The following is a 10,863-nucleotide window of genomic DNA, read 5'->3' as shown; positions in this document are numbered from 1 at the left end:
TTGTCTGATGTGTCATTGAAAAAAAATTTTTTCCCAGTCTGTGGGCTCCCTTTTTACTCTTTTGATGAAGTCTTTTGATGCACATAAGTTTTTAATTTTTAGTATGTCCCATTCATCTATTTTGTCTAGTTTTGTTTGTGTAATTTTCAAAATGTTTGGTAGTCTGTGTTACCTTATGTTTTTAACTGGATTGTTGGTTTTCCTTGTGTTGAATTTTGAGAATTCTTTATGTATTATGAATATGTGATTTGCAAATACCAAATATTTACTTCCAGTCATTTCATTTTTTAGTGTCTTTTGAATATTATTCTAATTATTCTAGTTATTAGGTAGAGTGTCTCATCTACTTATAGCAAAATAGTATAAGACTGACTTTTCACATCTAACAGATGAAGAAATTTAAGGCTCAGAGGAGTTAGCCACTTGCCCAAGATCACAAATTAGTAAGTGATGGAGACAGGACTTGAAATTGAGACCTCAGAGTCCATGGCCTGGGCCTTCACCCTAGTTCTAGGCTAACCTCAAAGCTTTGGATGCTGGGATGCAAATCCCTTTAGGCAAATGTGTTTGGCACTACTCCTCTGCCACAAAAATGAGACCGTTCAACTGAGGCTTTTACTAGGCTTTTCACTATGCACCTCTCTTTTCTTCTTCTCTTCTCCAGACTGGTGGAGGAAGTTAAGGAACTGTGTGATGGCCTGGAGTTAGAAAATGAAGATGTTTACATGGCAACCACCTTTGGGGACTTCGTTCAGTTGTTAGTGAGAAAGTTGCGAGGGGAAGATGAACACAGTGATCAAGTTATTGACTATGTGAGTCCTGGTTCCTTCCATGTGGGATGTGACCCTGTGGACCCCACAGACATCCCCATCTGTGGATCCACAATGACAAATGAGGGGGACTGGGTATCCTGGAAGCTAAGATCCCATGAACCAACCCCTAGAATCCCCAGCTCTCCCTGGCAACACAAGGTAGCCTGGGGAAGCCAGGAGAGTCAGACAATCTCCATGGAGGAAACTGCTGTCTCACGCTCAGTATACAGCTCAAATTCTGAGACCTAAGACATGGGACTAAGGAGCTCTGGTAGCGTAGTGGTTACGAATAGGGCTGCAAACCTTAAGGTCAGCAGTTCAAAGCTACCAGCTGTTCCATGGGAGAAAGATGAGGCTTTCTGCTCCCATAAAGATTTATAGCCTCTGAAACACTGTACAGGGTTGCTATGGGTTGGAATCGACTCAACAGCACTTAACAAGGAGCTCTGGTAGCGTAGTGGTTATGAATTGGGCTGCTAACCTCAAGGTCAGCAGTTCAAAACTACCAGCTGTTACACGGGAGAAGGATGAGGCTTTCTGCTCCCATAAAGATTTACAGACTCAGGAACTCTGTGCAGGGTCACTATGAATCAGAACCATCTCCACGGTACTTAACAACAACAAGACATGGAGCTAGGGTGTTAAAAGAGGCTTTAAATGCCCTCAAAAGAAAATAAATGATTCTATACATTAAACCCTTATTTAAAAAAAAAAAAAAAGCATAACAAAGTCATTGCAAATCTGTTTGTTTGTTTTTTAAAAAAGAAAACTCTTGAAAAATCTTCCTGGGGTAACTAGAACTTAGCTTTGGGACTTTTTAGTGTGAATAGTACAGGTGGTCAAGGTGGACGTAAGGTTGACCTTGTTGTTGTTGGTAAGTACCATGGAGTCGATTCCAACTGATAGTGACCCTGCACAGCGTTTCTAAGACTGCAAATCTTTACAGGAGCAGAAAGCCTCATCTTTCTCCCTCTGAATAGCTAGTAGTTTCAAACTGTCAACCTTGATGTTAGCAGCCCACTTCGTAACCACTACGCTACCAGAGCTCATTAAGGTTGACCTTAGTACATGGGCAAATGATCAATGAACAGATTTCATTAGGGAACATCGTTCCCAGAGGTTCCTGCACTCATCATGGAATTGTGATGGAACTAACTGTACTTCTTGTTCCTAACATACAAATCAGTAGCAAAATGAGTTGTGTGGGGCCTCACCATGTCTGAGGGGACTACTGGGACCTCTCCATGTAAATGAGACTTACCTGACCATTCCCTGTATGCCTAACACTGCTGCCTTGCAAGAATTAACACGTTGATCCTCAATATACCCCTGTGTTGGGACTGAATAACCAGCCTGAGTAAGTAAGTCCTACAGCTGAGTTTCTGTTCAGGCAGCTTTTGCTCTCCAACACTGCTTGTCACCATCTAATTCATTACCCTTTAGCAGCTTCCCAGACTGGATTCAGTAAGAGCCCCCGAGGAGGCATGGTTGTGCCCTGGCCACTCTGGTTGGCTGTGTATTTGTGTTTATCTGTGCCCATGTGCAAATCTGTGTGTTTGCACCTAGAGTGTTCCTGTTATGTCTTTACATGTATGTCTGTGTATGCATGGGAGTGCATCCATCTATGTGTGCTTCTTGCTTCCCTGTTTTCTCTGTGTTCATCACCTGGGCCTGTATATAAAGAGTGTTTCTTCCAGGTGGAAAAGTCAGTAAATAAGCTGACCCTCCGAATGCCCCACCAGCTCTTCATTGGGGGGAAGTTTGTGGATGCCGAGGGTGCTAAGACCTATGACACTATCAATCCTGCCGATGGAAGTGTAAGTGCAGATCCTGGGCCTCCCCTCCTTTCTGACACCAGTGGGTCCTGGACCAAGGATACCTCTGCTTTGACTTAAGCCTTTGACATGGACACAAAGAGATTTCTATACATCTCCCAGCCTCCCTGGATCTTGATGTACTGCTGTTCACTCCTACCACCAGTACAGAAAAGATGGAGAGAGAAGCGAAGAGCAGGAGGGATTTTAAGGGATCTTGAGCCTGCTTCCAAGACTAGGGGCAGAATTAAAACTCCCAAAGGAAGAAATAAAAGCCACCATACACACACATTTCACAATAACCCAGGAGGACCCCCTCTACTGTCTGGGTATCCTTCCTCGAATTGACTCCAGCATCTTTTAAACTTTCTTGACTATGGCTCTAAGTATTTTGCCTCATGACCCAGTACATATCCATTCATGTTCACACACAAAAGTTTCAGGAAATAAACCATGTTCTTACACATGCACACTGATATTTCTATATCATAGCCTATCATGTCATCCAGGGACCCTTCAGAGAACACATTGCACACTCAAAATAGGTAATTTGAGGGGAGTGTAAAGAAAGAACTGCTTATAAAGTTATAAAGAGAGCTTAGAGCAGGGACAGGGAACGTCCAGCCGATGGACCGTATAAGGCCCACAGAACCATTTGGTCTGGCCTTACCAAGGCAATCGCAGTTCCAGCCATCACGTTAGGGATAAGTTAATTAAATGCTTGACCAAATAGAGCAGGCTAATTTTTTAAGTTTTTATTGTGAATTGAGTGATAGTTTACATGGGAGAGCATCAGTTTTATACTCATGATTTCATCATTGCAATGATTACAATCTCCTCTGTGAATCATCATTCAACAGTATTTGGTTCTATTCCCTCGGGGGGGGGGGGGTTTATGTTGTTGGGTTTTTTTGGTTTGTTTATTTTTTGGAGGGGAGGGGGGGTTGCACACAAAAACACTCAGGAATATATAATCAGTTAAACAGCCAAAGAGTACATTCTGCAGGCCTAGCAGGCTAATTTTTAAGTTGATAAATTTGTATGGCCTGCAAATTATGTTATACATTTTGCCAGAAGCAAAATTCTCCACCCCTGGTTTAGAGGAACAAAGCAAGATGGTGCACTATTCTCAGAGACAGGTGCATTATCCTCCCTGTGATAACAGGGAGCTATTACCAGCTGTAGGCCCACAGTGGCACCTGGAAGAAGCAACCATTGGAATCTAGTAGCCGTGTGGGGCAGACTGCCCACAGATGCAGGCCAGATCGCTGGTGGAGAATCACAGCCTCTCCCAGCATTAAGGTTCTGCAGAATCAGTGTCTTAACCTCCCTCTGGCTCAGTCTGACCAAAGCCTGTGGGTTCTATGTATATGGGGAAAGGGGAGAGAGTAGATTCATGGGCCCTATACAATGGTCTAGATGGCATTGAATCTCTAGCTAACTTTAAGGAAAAATGTCGAGTGTTATTCACTAAATTAATGCATTCCACTGTCAGTTTGAATAACACTAAAATGCTCCTCAGCCTCCTCTCTGTAGTCTGTTCAGGCCTCGGTGGAAATGTGAGGAGATGGTCACTGTTCAGTAGAAAGTCAAACTGACTTTTCTAAACTCCCTTGGTTGAGGAAGCCATCCTTGCTCCCTCTCACTGGCCTGCTCAAGGCCTTGCACAGTGTTGGGGTAGGTATCACTTTGTTTGCTCCTTTGCAGGTCATCTGCCAGGTATCCTTGGCCCAGCTCACTGATGTTGACAAAGCAGTGGCTGCTGCAAAGGACGCCTTTGAGAATGGCTTGTGGGGAAAGATCAATGCACGAGATCGGGGACGGCTTCTGTACAGGTAAGATTCCAACACCCGTCTGTCAGCTGTCTCTACCTTCAGCATGATGTGAACCTGGAGAGGGGCAAAAGGTCCCAACAGACCAGCCAGGGAACTCTCGATAAGGGAACTGACTCTGGCTGGGAGGTCAGAAACACAGGAGGGATTTCACCAAGTAGTGGTATTGGGAGGTGCTCCAGTCTAGGGTTTGAATGAAGAAAGCAGGAAGTACAAAAATGAGGGTGTGTGGTTACAGCTCCTATATGTACACCCCGTCAGGCAGAGGCGCTTAACCTTGGACAAAGCGTCTTAGAGTCTACTGTAAGAAAAAGGCAGGGAAGTCAGAAATGGAGTTGGTCCCAGAATTGCCAAATTCCTCAGGAAGTACTCTGTCTCCTATTTCTCTGTTTGTCATTGAGCAAATGTGTTCTTTTCATGCAGGTAGAAATGAGGGTGCCTGAAGTTCGTGGTTTCACATTTGCCCTGTTTTCTTTTTTATACCCAGGGAGAGAAGGCCTTCATTCTTTAGCTTCCATTTGACAAAATTAGGCAAGGATTTGTGATTGTCCTAGCTTTGGCCCACATAGTAGGACCTGGGCTCAGAAAAGAGGTGTTGTTCTTCTAGGTCCAAAGAGATGGAGCGATGTTTCCAGAAGAAGGGAGAGTGCTGTAGGTGTTATGCAATAAGGAATATGTTGCAGGAATAAGACGGCATACAATTGTCATTAAAGCGGGAAGGAAAGAGCCAGATGGAAGAATTAGAGAAAGCACTGACTTCCTGCAGCCTTAGTGGGTGAGATAGAGCTTGTAGGGGAATCCAGTAAGCCAGCTATATCCAGCAGCCAGGTGAGAACACAAAGAGGAGCTAGTAGGACAGTCTGTGGAAAGACTGTTCAGAACACTTTTGTGGGTCATAGCCAAGGCTCAAGGGGCAGGCCTGGGGTATGCTGTTGATCAGCAGGGAGGGAGTCAGGAAGAAGAATTAGGCATGGATAGACATAGGATGAGGATACTGACTGGACAGATGCCACCACATTTTCCAACATCTGTCCCCTAAGACTGGTGGTGGTGGTGGTGGTTGTGTGCCATGGAATTGGTTCCAATTCACAGTGAACCCTTTGTAGGGTTTCCAAGGCTGTAAATCTTTACGGAAACAGAAAGCCTCATCTTTTTTCCATGGAATGGCTGGTAGTTTTGAACTGCTGACCTTGAGGTTAACAGCCTGACTCATAATCACTACACCACCAGAGCTCCTAGATTATAAATAGACCCTTCTTCAAATGCTCCTTTAGCATAAGCCCTGGGTTTGGTTGGTGTTTGGAAGGGAGATGTTTAGTCCCAGTTAAAGTTGTCCAAAGATGGAAAGGCTCTGGGGGTGAGTTCTTTGTTGTCGAGGTAAGTGACATCTCAGCAAGATCATTTGTAAAAAGGGCAGCATAAAGTAGTCCATCCACAAATATTCAGGGAAGGGAGAAGGGAGAGAGAGAAGAAAGGAGGGCAGTGAATGTGATTAGTCTCATCCATTGGAGTATGGCAGAGTTGGGACAGAGAGAAAGAAGAATGGACCTTGAGAAAAGCCAAGGGTGACTCCATCTCCTGCCCCTTCACCCTTGGCCAGGTTGGCAGATCTAATGGAGCAGCACCAGGAGGAGCTGGCCACCATCGAGGCTCTGGACGCAGGTGCTGTCTACACGCTGGCTCTGAAGACTCATGTGGGCATGTCCATCCAGACCTTCCAATACTTTGCTGGCTGGTGTGACAAGATCCAGGTAGAGCCCAGCTTCTTCCCCTTCTGGGGGAGCCATGCAACAGGGTCAGGCTCTTGGGAGGGGAGACTCCACAGTGAATGAGCTTCCTACTGCTTTGGTACTAATTGAGTCTTAACACAAGGGGCTCGGGTGGAGCAGTGGTTGCTCAGCTGCTAACCTAAAGAGCATCGGTTTGAACCCACCAACTGCTCCACAGGAGAAAGATATGGCAGTCTGCACCTGTAAAAATTGTTGTTGTTGTTGTTGTTAGGTGCCATCGAGTTGGTGCTGATTCATAGCAACCCTATGCACAACAGAACGAAACACTGCCCAGACCTGGGCCAGCCTCACAATTGTTGCCACACTTGAGCCCATTGATGCTGCCACGTTGCCAATCCATCTGGCTTGGGGTCTTCCTCTTTTTCTCTGACCCTCCACCTTACCAAACATGATACCCCTCTCCAACAACTGGTCTCTCCTGACAATATGTCCAAAGTATGGCCTCTAAGGAGCACTCTGGCTGCACTTCTTCCAACACAGATCTGTTTGTTCTTTTGGCAGCCCACGGCACTTTTAATATTCTCCTTCAACACCACAACTCAAAAGTAGCAATTCTTCTACAGTCTTCCTTATTCACTGCCCAGCTTTCGCATGCATCTGAGGTTATTCTTTGGAAATCCTATGGGGGTAGCTATTCTCTGTCCTATAGGGTCATAATGATGATGTTGAGTTTCTGTTTTTGTTTTTGATGTGCCATAACTTGATGGCAAAGTGTTAAAGGGCTTTAATACAACACCCATGTTCTGCAGGTTGGCAGGCTCGATGCTAAGATATCACAAGCACAGAATCAAGATGCCAACCGCTGGGTTCTTATATAGAGAGACTGGGGAAGAATGTTTCATTCTTCAGTGGCAGCTTCACCTTCCTGTGTTCCTACCCCGCCCAGCCTCCACACCACCCCTTTGCCCAAATCCCAAAGTTGGAGACTTTTTCAGTACCAGATCTGCTTCCTGTCTAAGGGGTCCATCTGCCAGGCTTACAGGGAAGCTCCTGGCTGCACTCTGTCATCTCCAAACTCCTCAGATTCCTGCTGCTATACATAACCTGGGTCTTTTAGTCAGTCTCCTTCCACTTGGGTAATGAGAATCAGGATACAATATTCTCATCTCTGGGCCCCAAGCAGAGGGCCTGGGTGTCCAGTAGGAAAAGGTAGGCATCTGCAGACCCTCCTCAGTAATGCTTCTGTGGCTTCTGTGGTTTTTCCAGGGTTCCACTATCCCCATCAACCAGGCCAGACCCAACCGCAACCTGACTTTCACTAGAAAGGAGCCGATTGGGTGAGTCACTGCCGCGGGCAGCAGCAACTGCTCACTGAGCTCGTCCCACATCACACATGGAGTCCGCGTATGTCCTAATGCCTCCTGCCTACATTTTTATCCAATAGCTGTTTATTTGTCGGCTATGGAGTGACCGACATTTCAGAAGTATGTTGTTGCTGTCGTTGTTAATGCCATTGAATCGGTTCTGACTCACAGCGACCCAGTACAGGGTTTCCATGGAGGTGGGTTTGAACCACTGACCTTGCAGTTAGCAGTCTGGTGCTTATCCTATAGGACCTTCAGAGGTATGTTGTTGTGGTGGTGGTTAGATGCCATCAAGACAGTTCTGAGTCCTAGTGACCCTATGTACAACAGAACGAAACACTGCCCGGTCCTACACCATCCTCACAATTGTATGTCTGAGCCCATTGTTACACTGTGGAGATCCATCTCATCGGGAGTCTTCCTCTTTTTGCTAACTCACTACTTTATCAAGCATGGATGTCCTTCTCCGGGGACTGGTCCCTCCTGATAACATGTCCAAAGGCCTGCCATCCTGGGATAAACAAATTTGTTTGTTCTTCTGGCAGTCCATGGTACTTTTAATAGTCTTTGCCAACATAATTCAAATACATCAATTCTTCTACGTTCTTCCTTATTCATTGTCCAACTTTCACATGCATATGAGGTGATTGAAAACACTAAGGTTTGGGTCAAGCATACCGTAGTCTTCAAACTGATAATCTTTGTTCTTTAATACTTTAAAAAGAATCCTAGTCTATTGCTGTACGATAAGCACTGGACTGCAAAATTGGTTTGAACTACAAAGTTGGTAGTTCAAACTCACTAGCTGTTCCTCAGAAACCCTATGAGGGTCGCTATTAGTCAGAACAGACTCGACAGCACTTAACAACAACAATAATTTAAAAATGATTTATGCTGCAGATTTGCTTAATGCAATACATTGTTTGATTTCTTGACTGCTGCTTCCATGAGTAAGGAACTCTGGTAGCGTAGTAGTTACGAATCGGGCTGCAAACCTTAAGGTCAGCAGTTCGAAACTACCAGCTGTTCCGTGGGAGAAAAATGAGGCTTTCTGCTCCCGTAAAGATGTACAGCCTATTGTTTACACCCTTCAGAGACTCCCATGGCAGCCTGGCCAGGGATTAGTCCCCCAGCCCCTGTATCTCACACCCTACTTGGTCTGGACCCTGTGCCAGGGCATACTCTACAGCTCCAGGGGGCTCAGTCTCTGCCCCACAGTGGTGGGACGCCTCTGAAAAACGTTTTCTCTCTGGAGCCCCGCAAGCCTATCTCTCTCAACCCTTCTGCCCTAGGAACATCAAGGCCTTCATTTTTGGCAGTAAGTGCTCTTGTTTCTGGATACCAGTCCTGTCTCTTATGGGTCTGGTGGGTGGTCATGGGGAGCACAGGAGGGGGCCCTTCTTCAGACCTCTTGGTGACTCTTCCGTCTCCTAGGGTAACATGCAAATGCGGACGTTATCCTTCCTGCCTACAAGATTAGACTGACTTCCCCTGTCAGCCTCATCAATCCCACCTGGCTGTGAAGCCTCACAGTGTTCCTCCTTGCCCTTGGGCCTTTGCACATGCTCTTCCCACTGTCTGGACTCAGCTAAGAAGTCACCTTTAGGGGCAATGTCCTCTGATGATAATGATGAAAGCAACAATATAGTTTGTGATGAGATCTCATGTGAATTGTCTCATTTAACTATATAAGTCATCTTATAGACAGCTATTCATATTCTATAAGAGCTCGGGAAATGCAGGATCACACTGGATCCAAATCGCACAGACTTAATCATTAGATCTCTCTAGCCCCCAGGGACCACAACAGGGCCTCCCCTCTCCTCTACAGTGCTGGGAGTAGGAAGCCCACGTGACCCCGCCAGGCACTGCCTCTGTAATCAAAAGATAATTCTGGCAAATTGGATGCATCTCTCATTGCAAAACAAAGCTAGTTGGATCCACTTTCTGAGCTGACTCCATATGAGTGACCACTGGCCTCATTCCCAGGAAGACCCCTGCTTAGCCCACCTGGTCAGTCTGTGTAACACCGTCTTCTGGATCCTTATCCATGCCAGTCTACTGCTCATCCTCCCCTATCTTGCCCATCTACAAAACTGTGCCCCTAGACAGGTTCTACCAACTCTATGAGAAATGACCTGTCCCATGCCATCATGTCTGACTAGGGACAGGAGATCCTGCCAATTCATTCATACAACAATGTCAGAGTCTAAAAAGGAACGGGCAGCCTCTCGGGACACTTTGACTCTGAGGGTGGGGTCTGCCCTGGGAGAGGAGAAAGGAATGGGCTATGCGGAGAGACAGAGGCCTATTTTGTTGTGTGACAGGGTCTGTGGTATTGTCATCCCCTGGAACTATCCCCTAATGATGCTTTCCTGGAAGACTGCTGCCTGCCTGGCTGCCGGGAACACCGTGGTGATCAAGCCAGCCCAGGTGAGTGTGGATCATCTACACAGTGTCCTAGCTTGGTGGATGTTGTGTTGCTGAGTGCCGTTGAGTCGGTTCCAACTCATAGTGGCCCTGTATAGGGTTTCTGAGGAGTGAGTGACTGGTGAGTTTGAACCACCAGCCTTGTGGTTGGTAGTTTAGTATTAAATCTACAGTGCCATACCAGACCTTGCTTGGTAGAGTGTTAGTTGTTGTTTAGTGCTGTTGAGTCAATTCTGACACATAGCAACCCTGTATAAGGTTTCCAAGGTGTGGCTGGTGAGCTTGAACCACCGATCTTGTGGTTCAAACCGACTTTACAGTTCTGCACAATAGCCTACAGTGCCACACCTGAGTGTCAGTAACTCACCCTAAAAGGAGAGTAACCGAAGGAACCTTCTACTCCCTCTACTTACCCTAGTACTGGTTTCTCCCCACAGGGTAAAGGGGACTACTGACCACAGCTGACTTTCCCAGAGTGCAATCATGGCACAGGTTAGAAGTTAGAGCTGTCTGTATGCTAGCTCAGTGGTTTTCTTGCTCCATTGGACTGAGACAGGTTAGCCATCTTGGCCTTATGCCTGCTTACATGAGTAGAGGCAGAGATTCTTCCAAAGATCCCAGCATTCCCAATTTGAGAGTAGAGCCCTGCCTAGTATACCTGCCCAGTCACATGCTCTAAGACAGACTGAAGATTTCTATTAACAAGGCTGATGTTGTTACCTCTTATTTAGCTTCAAAGACCCAAAGTCCCAGAGATAAATGATTTGAATGGTGGAATTTGTGTGCCTTTCTCTTACAGAGAAGTCACATGACTTGGCATTTAATTAGGGCCTTTAGAGACAGTAATTCAGGGGGCTGGCCTTTCTGTTTAGACCCTGGGC

The 10,863-nt window shown here is 46.0% G+C and overlaps 1 protein-coding gene across 1 annotated transcript in view; it reads left to right on the top strand.

Moving 5' to 3' along the window:
• Positions 1-10,863, top strand: part of ALDH1L1 (aldehyde dehydrogenase 1 family, member L1) — an 80,382-nt gene that overhangs the window by 49,713 nt on the left and 19,806 nt on the right. Inside the window, exons 9-14 of the mRNA XM_006876226.1 lie at positions 665-812; positions 2,510-2,629; positions 4,334-4,461; positions 6,059-6,209; positions 7,455-7,525; positions 9,880-9,985. Coding sequence (XP_006876288.1) covers positions 665-812; positions 2,510-2,629; positions 4,334-4,461; positions 6,059-6,209; positions 7,455-7,525; positions 9,880-9,985 — 724 coding nt within the window. The remainder of the gene's footprint in view (positions 1-664; positions 813-2,509; positions 2,630-4,333; positions 4,462-6,058; positions 6,210-7,454; positions 7,526-9,879; positions 9,986-10,863) is intronic.

Source organism: Chrysochloris asiatica, unplaced genomic scaffold, assembly GCF_000296735.1.
Source record: "Chrysochloris asiatica unplaced genomic scaffold, ChrAsi1.0 scaffold00367, whole genome shotgun sequence".
Lineage (NCBI taxonomy): Eukaryota > Metazoa > Chordata > Mammalia > Afrosoricida > Chrysochloridae > Chrysochloris > Chrysochloris asiatica.
Note: the sequence above shows the minus strand (reverse complement) of the source record. Positions and strands in the feature narration are given on the sequence as shown.